Raw genomic sequence first — 18314 nt, 5'->3', positions numbered from 1 at the left:
CGCACCGGTTTGTGTCAAGAACTGTAACGGTGCTGGGTTTGTCACGCTCAACAGTTTCCCGTGTGTGTATAGAATGGTCCACTACCCAAAAGGACATCCAGCCAACTTAACAAAAATGTGGGAAGCATTGGAGTCAATATGGGCCAACGTCCCTGAGGAAAGTTTTCGACACCTTGTAGAGTCCATGCCCCGATGAATTGAGGCTGTTCAGAGGGCAAAGGGGGGTGCAACTCAATATTAAGGTGTCCTTAATGTTGTGTACAGTCAGTGTTTGTGTTAATGAAGTAATGAACCAATGCTGTGTGTTAATGAACCAATGATCCAATGCTGTGTGTTAATGAAGTAATGAACCAATGCTGTGTGTTAATGAACCAATGAACCAATGCTGTGTGTTAATGAACCAATGCTGTGTGTTAATGAACCAATGCTGTGTGTTAATGAAGTAATGATCTAATGCTGTGTGTTAATGAAGTAATGAACCAATGCTGTGTGTTAATGAAGTAATGAACCAATGATTTGTGTTAATGAAGTAATGAACCAATGCTGTGTGTTAATGAAGTAATGAACCAATGCTGTGTGTTAATGAAGTAATGAACCAATGCTGTGTGTTAATGAAGTAATGAACCAATGCTGTGTGTTAATGAAGTAATGAACCAATGCTGTGTGTTAATGAACCAATGAACCAATGCTGTGTGTTAATGAACCAATGCTGTGTGTTAATGAACCAATGCTGTGTGTTAATGAAGTAATGATCTAATGCTGTGTGTTAATGAAGTAATGAACCAATGCTGTGTGTTAATGAAGTAATGAACCAATGATTTGTGTTAATGAAGTAATGAACCAATGCTGTGTGTTAATGAAGTAATGAACCAATGATTTGTGTTAATGAAGTAATGAACCAATGCTGTGTGTTAATGAACCAATGATCTAATGCTGTGTGTTAATGAAGTAATGAACCAATGATTTGTGTTAATGTTCTGCTCCTGCTGCAGGTCATCCACAACACAAGGCCCCAGTCCTGTGTTTGAACCCACTTGGGATGCATCCTATTCACTATATAGTGCACTAGTTTTCACCAGAGTCCTGTGGGACTTGGACATTCTTACCTCTGACTTGGCAGCCATCAGCATGGTCCAGACTTTCTTCAGCTTCTTGGTCTTCCCCTGAGCCTCCTCCTGCAGACTGGAGTACTTCTCTTCCATGTCCAGACGCTCCGCCTGCATGGACACCAAAAACAAGACAGGGAGTTTTGGATTTCATTTCATTTATTTAATCATTAAAAGGGGAAACCTCACCACTTTTGAACCTCATTTAATTATCTCCATGTAGATACTGGTATGGTGCTGGAGATACTGAATCTGACGTAAGAAATGTGTAGAGTCTCCCTTGAACATAGGAGACAACAGAACATGCAGAAACGCCTGAAGGCTTTTCCCCCTGATGGAAACAAGATGGGAGTATTTGGGTATTTTATTAGGATCCCCATGAGCTGTTGCAAAAGCAGCAGCTACTCTTCATGGGGTCCAACACAGAACATGAACCATAATACAGAATGACATGAAACAGAACATCATTAGACAAGAACAGCTCAAGGACAGAACTACGTACATTTTTAAAAGATACTCTATTCCCTATGTAGTTCACTGCTTCTGACCAGAGTCAGTTTGTAGCTGTTATTATGTTCAATTCCTCTGCTCATCGACAGATGCCATTGCCATTTTCAGGGAAAGCAAAGCAGGCACCTTATCTGAACTAGCAAGGTGCTGACTGGTGTGACTTAGTAGACTTTAAAGGCAGTGGTATCCAAACTTTTTCAGCATGGAATCCATTTTTTTCACCAGAAATTCTGGCAACCCCACCCCACCCAAAATGTAATGACTACCTTAAAAAATAATAATAATAACATTTTAAAAAATTGACATCCTTAAAAATATATTTACTTTTTAAAAAATTAAGTTCCTGACTTTTTCATCTCTCATGAAAATTACAACCAATAAATACATTTACTCATCTTTCTCCACAACAACATAAATATATTGTCCCATAAAATAATCTGTAGTCTCAATTTTTGTCCCTCCCCCGACATAGGGCTCTAGTCAAAAGTAGTGCACTATGTAGGGAATAGGGTGCCAGTTGGACATGGGACAGTTGTTTATACGTTATGACGTATAAATATATATTAATTAATTAATATAATTATATATTAATTTCCCAATATGCTGGGCATATGCCATGTCACCAAAATATCACCCCTCATCAGCGTCACCTCATCACTGAGAATCAACCCCGCTCAAACAGTCAGAGGAAGTGTAGTGGTGAGTATTTTGATGCAGAAATGAGACATGTCAGATGAGCAAGGGGAGTTAACCACTAAGCCATATATGTAGAGCAAGGGGAGTTAACCACTAAGCCATATATGTAGAGCAAGGGGAGTTAACCACTAAGCCATATATGTAGAGCAAGGGGAGTTAACCACGAAGCCATATATGTAGAGCAAGGGGAGTTAACCACTAAGCCATATATGTAGAGCAAGGGGAGTTAACCACGAAGCCATATATGTAGAGCAAGGGGAGTTAACCACGAAGCCATATATGTAGAGCAAGGGGAGTTAACCACTAAGCCATATATGTAGAGCAAGGGGAGTTAACCACTAAGCCATATATGTAGAGCAAGGGGAGTTAACCACTAAGCCATATATGTAGAGCAAGGGGAGTTAACCACTAAGCCATATATGTAGAGCAAGGGGAGTTAACCACTAAGCCATATATGTAGAGCAAGGGGAGTTAACCACCAAGCCATATATGTAGAGCAAGGGGAGTTAACCACTAAGCCATATATGTAGAGCAAGGGGAGTTAACCACGAAGCCATATATGTAGAGCAAGGGGAGTTAACCACGAAACCATATATGTAGAGCAAGGGGAGTTAACCACGAAGCCATATATGTAGAGCAAGGGGAGTTAACCAGATGCCATATTGTAGAGCAAGGGGAGTTAACCACTAAGCCATATATGTAGAGCAAGGGGAGTTAACCACTAAGCCATATATGTAGAGCAAGGAGTTAACCGCTAAGCCATATATGTAGAGCAAGGGGAGTTAACCGCTAAGCCATATATGTAGAGCAAGGGGAGTTAACCACTAAGCCATATATGTAGAGCAAGGGGAGTTAACCACGAAGCCATATATGTAGAGCAAGGGGAGTTAACCACGAAGCCATATATGTAGAGCAAGGGGAGTTAACCACGAAGCCATATATGTAGAGCAAGGGGAGTTAACCACGAAGCCATATATGTAGAGCAAGGGGAGTTAACCACTAAGCCATATATGTAGAGCAAGGGGAGTTAACCACTAAGCCATATATGTAGAGCAAGGGGAGTTAACCACTAAGCCATATATGTAGAGCAAGGGGAGTTAACCACTAAGCCATATATGTAGAGCAAGGGGAGTTAACCACTAAGCCATATATGTAGAGCAAGGGGAGTTAACCACTAAGCCATATATGTAGAGCAAGGGGAGTTAACCACTAAGCCATATATGTAGAGCAAGGGGAGTTAACCACTAAGCCATATATGTAGAGCAAGGGGAGTTAACCACTAAGCCATATATGTAGAGCAAGGGGAGTTAACCACTAAGCCATATATGTAGAGCAAGGGGAGTTAACCACGAAGCCATATATGTAGAGCAAGGGGAGTTAACCACGAAGCCATATATGTAGAGCAAGGGGAGTTAACCACGAAGCCATATATGTAGAGCAAGGGGAGTTAACCACTAAGCCTTATATGTAGAGCAAGGGGAGTTAACCACTAAGCCATATATGTAGAGCAAGGGGAGTTAACCACTAAGCCATATATGTAGAGCAAGGGGAGTTAACCACTAAGCCATATATGTAGAGCAAGGGGAGTTAACCACTAAGCCATATATGTAGAGCAAGGGGAGTTAACCACTAAGCCATATATGTAGAGCAAGGGGAGTTAACCACTAAGCCATATATGTAGAGCAAGGGGAGTTAACCACTAAGCCATATATGTAGAGCAAGGGGAGTTAACCACGAAGCCATATGTATTTACAACTCTTCAGTTGTCTGAACAACGACCCTGGCTACCCTCTACCATGTACTGTAGATGATATCATATTCTGTGATAGAACTGCTTCTCCTCCAGTTGACTTGATGGTATGATGTACAGTGCCTTCAGGAAGTATTCACACCCCTTGTCTTTTTCCATATGTTCTTGTGTTACAGCCTGAATTTTAAAAAAATAAAAAAACTAATTCCACTTTGACATTATGGGATATTTATTTTACCTTTATTTAACTAGGCAAGTCATTTAAGAACAAATTCTTATTTTCAATGACGGCCTAGGAACAGTGGGTTAACTGCCTGTTCAGGGGCAGAACGACAGATTCCGGTTACTAGTCCAACGCTAGTCCAACGCTCTAACCACTAGGACCCCCTGCCGCCTCTACACTCTAACCACTAGGACCCCCTGCCGCCTCTACACTCTAACCACTAGGACCCCCTGCCGCCTCTACACTCTAACCACTAGGACCCCCTGCCGCCTCTACACTCTAACCACTAGGACCCCCTGCTGCCCCGTATTGTGTGTAGGCCAGTGACACAACAATTTAAATTTGATCAATTTCAAATTCAGTCTGTGACAACTAAAACGTGGAAAAGGTAAAAGGGTCTGAATACTTTCTGAAGGCCACTGTAATACAGTGTGTAAGATGGTATACCTCCTTCTCCTCTAGCTCCCTGCGGAGCTGCTCAGCCCTCCTGCGTCTCTCCTCTAGCTCATTGTTAGACTCCTGCAGTAGTTTCTCCTGCTCCTCAGCCTTGGCCAGGAGGTCCACCCCTCCTACGATCACCTTCTTCTCCAGGGCTGACAGCTTCTCCAGCAGTAGGTGATGCTCCTGCCTGGGGGAAGGAGGTTAGAGGTCAGGGCTCAGTAGATCTGAAAGTAGCATTAGTAGGCTAGATGGAGTTTCTGTCATATTCCTTATACCCTTCTAGAGGTCTCTGATCGACAAGAGGGCATCCAAAAGTATCTAGGGGTGGGGCTAACGTTAGATAATATTTCAAAGTAGTAGATTATTCTTCAACCGTGATTTCTGTAAAACTTGGGAACTTAGGGAATGTTTGTAACCCCAGACTCACTGCGCTTTGAGGAGATCCTTCTCTCTCTTCTCCAGTTCTGCCCTGGCCTTGTTCCTCTCCTCCTCCTCCATGTCCAGCGTGGCTTCTAGCTCCTTCCTCTCCTCCTCGATCTTCGCCTGCATCTCCACCATCTTGTCAGGAGAAACCTTCTTCTTCTTCCCTTTAATAATAATAATAATAATAATAATAATAATAATAATAATAATAATAATAGTGATCATCATTTATTTGACTTATAGAACCATCATCAAATCAAATCACATTGTATTAGTCACATGCGTCAAATGCAACAGGTGTAGGTAGACCTTACAGTGAAATGCTGAATACAACAGGTGTAGGTAGACCTTACAGTGAAATGCTGAATACAACAGGTGTAGGTAGACCTTACAGTGAAATGCTGAATACAACAGGTGTAGTCCTTACAGTGAAATGGTTACTTATGAGCCCCTAACCAACAGGTGTAGACCATACAGTGAAATGGTTACTTATGAGCCCCTAAACAACAGCTGTAGGTAGACCTTACAGTGAAATGGTTACTTATGAGCCCCTAACCAACAGGTGTAGTCCTTACAGTGAAATGGTTACTTATGAGCCCCTAACCAACAGGTGTAGACCATACAGTGAAATGGTTACTTATGAGCCCCTAAACAACAGGTGTAGACCATACAGTGAAATGGTTACTTATGAGCCCCTAACCAACAGGTGTAGACATTACAGTGAAATGGTTACTTATGAGCCCCTAACCAACAGGTGTAGTCCTTACAGTGAAATGGTTACTTATGAGCCCCTAACCAACAGGTGTAGACCATACAGTGAAATGGTTACTTATGAGCCCCTAACCAACAGGTGTAGACCATACAGTGAAATGGTTACTTATGAGCCCCTAACCAACAGGTGTAGACCATACAGTGAAATGGTTACTTATGAGCCCCTAACCAACAGGTGTAGACCATACAGTGAAATGGTTACTTATGAGCCCCTAACCAACAATGCAGTTACATTTTGTTACAGCGGGAAACCGGTACACGAGTCAAGGTGCGGGGGGGCACCGGTTAGTCGAGGTAATTGAGAGTACATGTAGGTACACGTAGATGATAACATCTATGCATGGATGTTTCTTAATGACGTGTCATTGTTTAGTTCCCACCACCTCAACCCACCCACTAAGGGTGGAAGTTTCCCCTAGGTACAGAATGCTGATCTAAGATCTGCATCTCAGGGGGAACATCACCCTACACCCAACCCAGTCTGATTCGTAGGTTTCAGATTCCAGATCTGTTTGTGCTTATCTTGCCAACTCCTATGGTCGTTGTCACACTGGCACAAACAGACCTGGGACCAGGCTAAGACAACACATCATATTACAACGGTCAATTAGTCAAATATTACATTTAATACACTCTCAACGTGTTAGATAGTAGCTGCTCTTCTACAGAGCAGTAAAAACAGTATCGACATGAATTATCTCCTTGATGAGACAGCAGTCAGTACTTTCTGGAGAAGATATTCATCAGAATAAGAGCAGGAAGTTGAAGGGTGATTTTAAAAGAACCTCTGTGTATGTCCCAACTGACACCCTGTGCCCTTTATAGTGCACTACATTTGCACAGAGCCCTATGAACCTTGGTCAAAAGTAGGGGCACTACCCTATGAACCCTGGTCAAAAGTAGCGCACTACCCTATGAACCCTGGTCAAAAGTAGCGCACTACCCTATGGACCCTGGTCAAAAGTAGTGCACTACCCTGTGGACCCTGGTCAAAAGTAGTGCACTACCCTGTGGACCCTGGTCAAAAGTAGTGCACTACCCTGTGGACCCTGGTCAAAAGTAGTGCACTACCCTATGGACCCTGGTCAAAAGTAGTGCACTACCCTGTGGACCCTGGTCAAAAGTAGTGCACTACCCTATGAACCCTGGTCAAAAGTAGTGCACTACCCTATGAACCCTGGTCAAAAGTAGTGCACTACCCTATGAACCCTGGTCAAAAGTAGTGCACTACCCTATGAACCCTGGTCAAAAGTAGTGCACTACCCTGAACCCTGGTCAAAAGTAGTGAACCCTGGTCAAAAGTAGTGCACTACCCTATGAACCCTGGTCAAAAGTAGTGCACTACCCTATGAACCCTGGTCAAAAGTAGTGCACTACCCTATGAACCCTGGTCAAAAGTAGTGCACTACCCTATGAACCCTGGTCAAAAGTAGTGCACTACCCTGTGAACCCTGGTCAAAAGTAGTGCACTACCCTATGAACCCTGGTCAAAAGTAGTGCACTACCCTATGAACCCTGGTCAAAAGTAGTGCACTACCCTATGGACCCTGGTCAAAAGTAGTGCACTACCCTGTGGACCCTGGTCAAAAGTAGTGCACTACCCTATGAACCCTGGTCAAAAGTAGTGCACTACCCTATGAACCCTGGTAAAAAGTAGTGCACTACCCTATGAACCCTGGTAAAAAGTAGTGCACCATAAAGGGAACAGGGTGCCATCTGAGAACCGGTTGCTAGACAACGTGCAGGCCTCAGGCCTTCTAACTTAAGCTCAGGGCAGTTATTTCCTCTTCAGATATTCATACGTCAAGCACGTCTCTCTCTCAGAGACATGGACATGAAAACGAACGTGATGGGAAAGACCTTGACAGACAGAGTGGCAGTACAGTAGAGAACCTTCATTCATATTGACTGACCGACTCAACCATAGATTTCATTCTGTTGACGATATTCGTGTCTTTTTTTCACTTTAAAAGCTGGTTAGTCAATTCAATTATATTAGTTTGATCATTTAAAAACATTCTATAGTTCACTGAAAGACATTGCAAATATAACCTGGTCCCAGATCTGTCTGACAACCAGAGTAAAGAAGTTGCCTGGGCACATACAGATCCAAGACCAGACCAGAGACATTGGTTGTATCCCAAACAGATCCTTAACTATTTTGTGCACTACTTTTGACCAGAGCCAAAAATGTGGAGAATAGGGTAGTTTGGAACACAGCCATTGTGAACACAAGCATTTCGCTACACTCGCATTAACATCTGCTAACCATGTGTATGTGACAAATAACATTTGATTTGCATTTGATTTGATCAGTTGAGAGTTATTTATCTATAGAGGATGTTTTGGCACCAACCTCTGTCTTCTTGTATTAAGAGGAGAATAGCGAGTCAGAGTCAAACAGGAAGCATTTTGCACCAGCAGGAGAAAGAAGAGATTACACAGTGAGCTGGAACAGTCTTATAGATTCTACAGAGAGGAGGCACAGACACACCTAAACAGAAAGAGATACAGAACGAGAGAAAGGGAGAGATAAACAGACAGAGGGAGAGAGGCAGACAGACAGAGGGAGAGAGGCAGACAGACAGAGGGAGAGAGGCAGACAGACAGAGGGAGAGAGGCAGACAGACAGAGGGAGAGAGGCAGACAGACAGAACGAGGGAGACAGACAAATTGAGAGACATAGAAACCCAGTAGTAGTATTGATATAGTGGTTAGATAGACATGTAGCAGTAGTGTTTATATAGTGGTTAGATAGACATGTAACAGTAGTGTTTATATAGTGGTTAGATAGATTGACATGTAGCAGTAGTGTTGATATAGTGGTTAGATAGACATGTAGCAGTAATGTTGATATAGTGGTTAGATAGACATGTAGCAGTAATGTTGATATAGTGGTTAGATAGACATGTAGCAGTAATGTTGATATAGTGGTTAGATAGACATGTAGCAGTAATGTTGATATAGTGGTTCGATAGATAGACATGTAGCAGTAGTATTGATATAGTGGTTAGATTGACATGTAGCAGTAGTGTTTATATAGTGGTTAGATAGACATGTAGCAGTAGTGTTTATATAGTGGTTAGATAGACATGTAGCAGCAGTAATGTGTATATAGAGGTTAGATAGACATGTAGCAGTAGTATTGATATAGAGGTTAGATAGACATGTAGCAGTAGTGTTGATATAGTGGTTAGATAGACATGTAGCAGTAGTGTTGATATAGTGAGATATGACATAGCAGTAGTAGTGTTGATATAGTGGTTAGATAGACATGTAGCAGTAGTGTTGATATAGTGGTTAGATAGACATGTAGCAGTAGTATTGATATAGTGGTTAGATAGACATGTAGCAGTAGTGTTGATATAGTGGTTAGATAGACATGTAGCAGTAGTGTTGATATAGTGGTTAGATAGACATGTAGCAGTAGTGTTTATATAGTGGTTAGATAGACATGTAGCAGTAGTGTTTATATAGTGGTTAGATAGACATGTAGCAGTAGTGTTTATATAGTGGTTAGATTGACATGTAGCAGTAGTGTCTATATAGTGGTTAGATAGATTGACATGTAGCAGTAGTGTTGATATAGTGGTTAGATAGACATGTAGCAGTAGTGTTGATATAGTGGTTAGATAGATTGACATGTAGCAGTAGTGTTTATATAGTGGTTAGATAGACATGTAGCAGTAGTGTTGATATAGTGGTTAGATAGATTGACATGTAGCAGTAGTGTTTATATAGTGGTTAGATAGACATGTAGCAGTAGTGTTGATATAGTGGTTAGATAGATTGACATGTAGCAGTAGTGTTGATATAGTGGTTAGATAGACATGTAGCAGTAGTGTTTATATAGTGGTTAGATAGACATGTAGCAGTAGTGTTGATATAGTGGTTAGATAGATTGACATGTAGCAGTAGTGTTGATATAGTGGTTAGATAGACATGTAGCAGTAGTGTTGATATAGTGGTTAGATAGACATGTAGCAGTAGTATTGATATAGTGGTTAGATAGACATGTAGCAGTAGTGTTGATATAGTGGTTAGATAGACATGTAGCAGTAGTGTTGATATAGTGGTTAGATAGACATGTAGCAGTAGTGTTGATATAGTGGTTAGATAGACATGTAGCAGTAGTGTTGATATAGTGGTTAGATAGACATGTAGCAGTAGTGTTGATATAGTGGTTAGATAGATTGACATGTAGCAGTAGTGTTTATATAGTGGTTAGATAGACATGTAGCAGTAGTGTTGATATAGTGGTTAGATAGACATGTAGCAGTAGTGTTTATATAGTGGTTAGATTGACATGTAGCAGTAATGTCTATCTAACCACTATATCAACATGTAGCAGTAGTGTTGGTATAGTGGTTAGATAGACATGTAGCAGTAGTGTTGATATAGTGGTTAGATAGACATGTAGCAGTAGTGTTTATATAGTGGTTAGATAGACATGTAGCAGTAGTGTTGATATAGTGGTTAGATAGACATGTAGCAGTAATGTTGATATAGTGGTTAGATAGACATGTAGCAGTAGTGTTTATATAGTGGTTAGATAGACATGTAGCAGTAATGTTGATATAGTGGTTAGATAGACATGTAGCAGTAGTGTTGATATAGTGGTTAGATAGACATGTAGCAGTAGTGTTTATATAGTGGTTAGATAGACATGTAGCAGTAATGTTGATATAGTGGTTAGATAGACATGTAGCAGTAGTGTTGATATAGTGGTTAGATAGACATAGTGTTTGATATAGTGGTTAGATATTGACATGTAGCAGTAGTAATGTTGATATAGTGGTTAGATTGACATGTAGCAGTAGTGTTGATATAGTGGTTAGATAGACATGTAGCAGTAGTGTTGATATAGAGGTTAGATAGACATGTAGCAGTAGTGTTGATATAGTGGTTAGATAGACATGTAGCAGTAGTATTGATATAGTGGTTAGATAGACATGTAGCAGTAGTGTTGATATAGTGGTTAGATAGACATGTAGCAGTAATGTTGATATAGTGGTTATAGTGGTAGCAGTAGTGTTGATATAGTGGTTAGATTGACATGTAGCAGTAATGTTGATATAGAGGTTAGATAGACATGTAGCAGTAGTGTTGATATAGTGGTTAGATAGACATGTAGCAGTAGTATTGATATAGTGGTTAGATAGACATGTAGCAGTAGTGTTGATATAGTGGTTAGATAGACATGTAGCAGTAGTGTTTATATAGTGGTTAGATAGACATGTAGCAGTAGTGTCTATATAGTGGTTAGATAGATTGACATGTAACAGTAGTGTTGATATAGTGGTTAGATAGACATGTAGTGTTGATATAGTGGTTTAGATTGACATATAGTGGTTAGATAGAGTGGTTGACATGTAGCAGTAGTGTTGATATAGTGGTTAGATAGACATGTAGCAGTAGTGTCTATATAGTGGTTAAATAGACATGTAGCAGTAGTGTTGATATAGTGGTTAGATAGATTGACATGTAGCAGTAGTGTTGATATAGTGGTTAGATAGATTGACATAGTAACAGTAGTGTCTATATAGTGGTTAGATAGACATGTAGCAGTAGTGTTGATATAGTGGTAGACATAGATTGACATGTAGCAGTAGTGTTTATATAGTGGTTAGATAGACATTGACATGTAGCAGTAGTGTTTATATAGTGGTTAGATAGACATGTAGCAGTAGTGTTGATATAGTGGTTAGATAGACATAGCAGTAGTATTGATATAGTGGTTAGATAGACATGTAGCAGTAGTGTTTATATAGTGGTTAGATAGATTGACATGTAGCAGTAGTGTTTATATAGTGGTTAGATAGACATGTAGCAGTAGTGTTTATATAGTGGTTAGATTGACATGTAGCAGTAGTGTCTATATAGTGGTTATATATGTAGCAGTTGTTGATATAGTGGTTAGATAGACATGTAGCAGTAGTATTGATATAGTGGTTAGATAGACATGTAGCAGTAGTGTTGATATAGTGGTTAGATAGACATGTAGCAGTAGTGTTGATATAGTGGTTAGATAGACATGTAGCAGTAGTGTTTATATAGTGGTTAGATAGACATGTAGCAGTAGTGTTTATATAGTGGTTAGATAGATTGACATGTAGCAGTAGTGTTTATATAGTGGTTAGATAGACATGTAGCAGTAGTGTTGATATAGTGGTTAGATAGACATGTAGCAGTAGTGTTTATATAGTGGTTAGATAGACATGATATAGTGGTTAGCAGTAGTGTTGATATAGTGGTTAGATAGACATGTAGCAGTAGTATTGATATAGTGGTTAGATAGACATGTAGCAGTAGTGTTGATATAGTGGTTAGATAGACATGTAGCAGTAGTGTTGATATAGTGGTTAGATAGACATGTAGCAGTAGTGTTGATATAGTGGTTAGATTGACATGTAGCAGTAGTGTTGATATAGTGGTTAGATATTGACATGTAGCAGTAGTGTTGATATAGTGGTTAGATAGACATGTAGCAGTAGTATTGATATAGTGGTAGCAGTAGTGTTGATATAGTGGTTAGATAGACATGTAGCAGTAGTGTTTATATAGTGGTTAGATAGACATGTAGCAGTAGTGTTGATATAGTGGTTAGATAGACATGTAGCAGTAGTGTTGATATAGTGGTTAGATAGACATGTAGCAGTAGTATTGATATAGTGGTTAGATAGACATGTAGCAGTAGTGTTGATATAGTGGTTAGATAGACATGTAGCAGTAGTGTTGATATAGTGGTTAGATAGACATGTAGCAGTAGTGTTGATATAGTGGTTAGATGACATGTAGCAGTAGTGTTTATACAGTGGTTGATAGACATGTAGCAGTAGTGTTGATATAGTGGTTTAGATAGACATGTAGCAGTAGTGTTGATATAGTGGTTAGATAGACATGTAGCAGTAGTGTTGATATAGTGGTTAGATGTAGCAGTAGTGTTGACATGTAGCAGTAGTGTTGATATAGTGGTTAGATAGACATGTAGGTAGTATTGATATAGTGGTTAGATAGATTGACATGTAGCAGTAGTGTTTATATAGTGGTTAGATAGACATGTAGCAGTAGTGTTGATATAGTGGTTAGATAGATTGACATGTAGCAGTAGTATTGATATAGTGGTTAGATAGACATGTAGCAGTAGTGTTTATATAGTGGTTAGATAGACATGTAGCAGTAGTGTTTATATAGTGGTTAGATAGACATGTAGCAGTAGTGTTTATATAGTGGTTAGATAGACATGTAGCAGTAGTGTTTATATAGTGGTTAGATAGATTGACATGTAGCAGTAGTGTTGATATAGTGGTTAGATAGACATGTAGCAGTAGTGTTTATATAGTGGTTAGATAGACATGTAGCAGTAGTGTTGATATAGTGGTTAGATAGATTGACATGTAGCAGTAGTGTTTATATAGTGGTTAGATAGACATGTAGCAGTAGTGTTGATATAGTGGTTAGATAGATTGACATGTAGCAGTAGTGTTGATATAGTGGTTAGATAGATTGACATGTAGCAGTAGTGTTGATATAGTGGTTAGATAGATTGACATGTAGCAGTAGTGTTGATATAGTGGTTAGATAGATTGACATGTAGCAGTAGTGTTTATATAGTGGTTAGATAGATTGACATGTAGCAGTAGTGTTGATATAGTGGTTAGATAGATTGACATGTAGCAGTAGTGTTTATATAGTGGTTAGATAGACATGTAGCAGTAGTGTTGATATAGTGGTTAGATAGACATGTAGCAGTAGTGTTGATATAGTGGTTAGATTGACATGTAGCAGTAGTGTTGATATAGTGGTTAGATAGACATGTAGCAGTAGTATTGATATAGTGGTTAGATAGACATGTAGCAGTAGTGTTTATATAGTGGTTAGATAGATTGACATGTAGCAGTAGTGTTTATATAGTGGTTAGATAGACATGTAGCAGTAGTGTTGATATAGTGGTTAGATAGACATGTAGCAGTAGTGTTGATATAGTGGTTAGATAGACATGTAGCAGTAGTGTTGATATAGTGGTTAGATAGACATGTAGCAGTAGTGTTTATATAGTGGTTAGATTGACATGTAGCAGTAATGTCTATCTAACCACTATATCAACATGTAGCAGTAGTGTTGGTATAGTGGTTAGATAGACATGTAGCAGTAGTGTTGATATAGTGGTTAGATAGACATGTAGCAGTAATGTTGATATAGTGGTTAGATTGACATGTAGCAGTAGTGTTGATATAGTGGTTAGATAGATAGACATGTAGCAGTAGTGTTGATATAGTGGTTAGATTGACATGTAGCAGTAATGTCTATCTAACCACTATATCAACATGTAGCAGTAGTGTTGGTATAGTGGTTAGATAGACATGTAGCAGTAGTGTTGATATAGTGGTTAGATAGACATGTAGCAGTAGTGTTGATATAGTGGTTAGATAGACATGTAGCAGTAATGTTGATATAGTGGTTAGATTGACATGTAGCAGTAGTGTTGATATAGTGGTTAGATAGACATGTAGCAGTAGTGTTGATATAGTGGTTAGATAGACATGTAGCAGTAGTGTTGATATAGTGGTTAGATAGACATGTAGCAGTAGTGTTGATATAGTGGTTAGATAGACATGTAGCAGTAGTGTTGATATAGTGGTTAGATAGACATGTAGCAGTAGTGTTGATATAGTGGTTAGATAGACATGTAGCAGTAGTGTTGATATAGTGGTTAGATTGACATGTAGCAGTAATGTTGATATAGAGGTTAGATAGACATGTAGCAATAGTGTTGATATAGAGGTTAGATAGACATGTAGCAGTAGTATTGATATAGTGGTTAGATTGACATGTAGCAGTAATGTTGATATAGAGGTTAGATAGACATGTAGCAGTAGTATTGATATAGTGGTTAGATTGACATGTAGCAGTAGTGTTGATATAGTGGTTAGATAGATTGACATGTAACAGTAGTATTGATATAGTGGTTAGATAGACATGTAGCAGTAGTGTTGATATAGTGGTTAGATAGACATGTAGCAGTAGTGTTGATATAGTGGTTAGATAGTAGCAGTAGTGTTTATATAGTGGTTAGTAATGTTGATATAGTGGTTAGATTGACATGTAGCAGTAGTTTATATAGTGTCTAGATATCAGACATGTAGCAGTAGTTTGATAGTGTTGGTATAGTGTTTATATAGTTAGATAGACATGTAGCAGTAGTGTTGATATAGTGGTTAGATAGACATGTAACAGTAGTATTGATATAGTGGTTAGATAGACATGTAGCAGTAGTGTTGATATAGTGGTTAGATAGATTGACATGTAACAGTAGTATTGATATAGTGGTTAGATAGACATGTAGCAGTAATGTTGATATAGTGGTTAGATAGACATGTAACAGTAGTATTGATATAGTGGTTAGATTGACATGTAGCAGTAATGTTGATATAGTGGTTAGATTGACATGTAACAGTAGTATTGATATAGTGGTTAGATAGACATGTAGCAGTAGTGTTTATATAGTGGTTAGATAGACATGTAGCAGTAATGTTGATATAGTGGTTAGATAGACATGTAGCAGTAGTATTGATATAGTGGTTAGATAGACATGTAGCAGTAGTGTTGATATAGTGGTTAGATAGACATGTAGCAGTAATGTTGATATAGTGGTTAGATAGATTGACATGTAGCAGTAGTGTTTATATAGTGGTTAGATAGACATGTAGCAGTAGTGTTGATATAGTGGTTAGATAGATTGACATGTAGCAGTAGTATTGATATAGTGGTTAGATAGATTGACATGTAGCAGTAGTGTTTATATAGTGGTTAGATAGACATGTAGCAGTAGTGTTGATATAGTGGTTAGATAGACATGTAGCAGTAGTGTTGATATAGTGGTTAGATAGACATGTAGCAGTAGTGTTGATATAGTGGTTAGATAGACATGTAGCAGTAGTGTTGATATAGTGGTTAGATAGACATGTAGCAGTAGTGTTGATATAGTGGTTAGATAGATTGACATGTAGCAGTAGTGTTTATATAGTGGTTAGATAGATTGACATGTAACAGTAGTGTTTATATAGTGGTTAGATAGATTGACATGTAGCAGTAGTGTTGATATAGTGGTTAGATAGACATGTAGCAGTAGTGTTGATATAGTGGTTAGATAGACATGTAGCAGTAGTGTTGATATAGTGGTTAGATAGATTGACATGTAGCAGTAGTGTTGATATAGTGGTTAGATAGACATGTAGCAGTAGTGTTGATATAGTGGTTAGATTGTAGCAGTAGTGTTTATATATAGTAACATGTAGTATTGATATAGTGGTTAGATTGACATGTAGCAGTAATGTTGATATAGTGGTTAGATAGATAGACATGCAGCAGTAGTGTTGATATAGTGGTTAGATAGACATGTAGCAGTAGTGTTGATATAGTGGTTAGATTGACATGTAGCAGTAGTATTGATATAGTGGTTAGATTGACATGTAGCAGTAGTATTGATATAGTAGTGTTAGATAGACATGTAACAGTAGTATTGATATAGTAGTTAGATTGACATGTAGCAGTAGTATTGATATAGTGGTTAGATTGACATGTAGCAGTAGTGTTGATATAGTGGTTAGATTGACATGTAGCAGTAGTATTGATATAGTGGTTAGATAGACATGTAACAGTAGTATTGATATAGTGGTTAGATTGACATGTAGCAGTAATGTTGATATAGTGGTTAGATTGACATGTAACAGTAGTATTGATATAGTGGTTAGATAGACATGTAGCAGTAGTGTTTATATAGTGGTTAGATAGACATGTAGCAGTAGTGTTGATATAGTGGTTAGATAGACATGTAGCAGTAGTATTGATATAGTGGTTAGATAGACATGTAGCAGTAGTGTTGATATAGTGGTTAGATAGATTGACATGTAGCAGTAGTGTTTATATAGTGGTTAGATAGACATGTAGCAGTAGTGTTTATATAGTGGTTAGATAGATTGACATGTAGCAGTAGTGTTGATATAGTGGTTAGATAGACATGTAGCAGTAGTGTTTATATAGTGGTTAGATAGACATGTAGCAGTAGTGTTTATATAGTGGTTAGATAGACATGTAGCAGTAGTGTTGATATAGTGGTTAGATAGACATGTAGCAGTAGTGTTTATATAGTGGTTAGATAGACATGTAGCAGTAGTGTTATATAGTGGTTAGATAGACATGTAGCAGTAGTGTTTATATAGTGGTTAGATAGACATGTAGCAGTAGTGTTTATATAGTGGTTAGATAGATTGACATGTAGCAGTAGTATTGATATAGTGGTTAGATAGACATGTAGCAGTAGTGTCTATATAGTGGTTAGATAGATTGACATGTAACAGTAGTGTCTATATAGTGGTTAGATAGATTGACATGTAGCAGTAGTATTGATATAGTGGTTAGATAGACATGTAACAGTAGTGTCTATATAGTGGTTAGATAGATTGACATGTAGCAGTAGTATTGATATAGTGGTTAGATAGACATGTAGCAGTAGTGTTGATATAGTGGTTAGATAGACATGTAGCAGTAGTGTTGATATAGTGGTTAGATAGATTGACATGTAGCAGTAGTGTTTATATAGTGGTTAGATAGACATGTAGCAGTAGTGTTGATATAGTGGTTAGATAGACATGTAGCAGTAGTGTTGATATAGTGGTTAGATAGACATGTAGCAGTAGTGTTGATATAGTGGTTAGATAGACATGTAGCAGTAGTGTTGATATAGTGGTTAGATAGACATGTAGCAGTAGTGTCAGCTGAAACATCATCCTTCTAAGGTTCAACTCTATCCCCCCCAGTCAGTCTAGCACCAACCGACTTCTGTGAAACCATCTTCCATGTACAATATGACTTACAGCCAGCAATACAATGAAGGTTGTAGAAAGCAGTTTGTATTGCTGTTTGTAAAGGCGTTTGGGCTGGGTACCTTCTACCTATAGGACTGGCAGGGCAGGCTGGGTACCTTCTATCTATAGGACTGGCTGGGTACCTTCTATCTATAGAACTGGCATGCTGGGTACCTTCTATCTATAGGATTGGCATGCTGGGTACCTTCTATCTATAGGACTGGCTGGGTACCTTCTATCTATAGGACAGGCTGGGTACCTTCTATCTATAGGACAGGCAGGGCAGGCTGGGTACCTTTTATCGATAGGACTGGAAGGGGGAGACTGGGTACCTTCTATCTATAGGACTGGCTGGGTACTTTTTATCTATAGGACTGGCAGGGGGAGGCATGCAGGTAGGGGAGGTTAACATTAGGACTGGCAGGACGGGCAGGCAGGGGAGTTTAACATTAAGAAGGGGTAGTTGGTTAGCCTGTTCCTGATGTATACAGGCTCCTCAGAGTAGGTGTTGATCTGGGAGCAGGTCC

The 18314-nt window shown here is 38.9% G+C and overlaps 1 protein-coding gene across 2 annotated transcripts in view; it reads right to left on the bottom strand.

Moving 5' to 3' along the window:
- The window catches only part of LOC118363918 (kinesin-like protein KIF3A), a 46157-nt gene that overhangs the window by 7162 nt on the left and 20681 nt on the right, over positions 1 to 18314 (bottom strand). For both annotated transcript variants that reach the window (XM_052487615.1, XM_052487616.1), the window contains 3 exons: positions 5154 to 5313; positions 4733 to 4913; positions 1107 to 1217 (listed from right to left, as the gene is read on the bottom strand). In XM_052487615.1, the coding sequence (XP_052343575.1) occupies positions 1107 to 1217; positions 4733 to 4913; positions 5154 to 5313 (452 nt within the window). The remainder of the gene's footprint in view (positions 1 to 1106; positions 1218 to 4732; positions 4914 to 5153; positions 5314 to 18314) is intronic.

This window comes from Oncorhynchus keta, chromosome 30, assembly GCF_023373465.1.
Source record: "Oncorhynchus keta strain PuntledgeMale-10-30-2019 chromosome 30, Oket_V2, whole genome shotgun sequence".
In the NCBI taxonomy this organism is placed as follows: domain Eukaryota; kingdom Metazoa; phylum Chordata; class Actinopteri; order Salmoniformes; family Salmonidae; genus Oncorhynchus; species Oncorhynchus keta.
The sequence above is the reverse complement of the archived record's forward strand: the minus strand, read 5'-3'. Positions and strand labels throughout refer to the sequence as shown.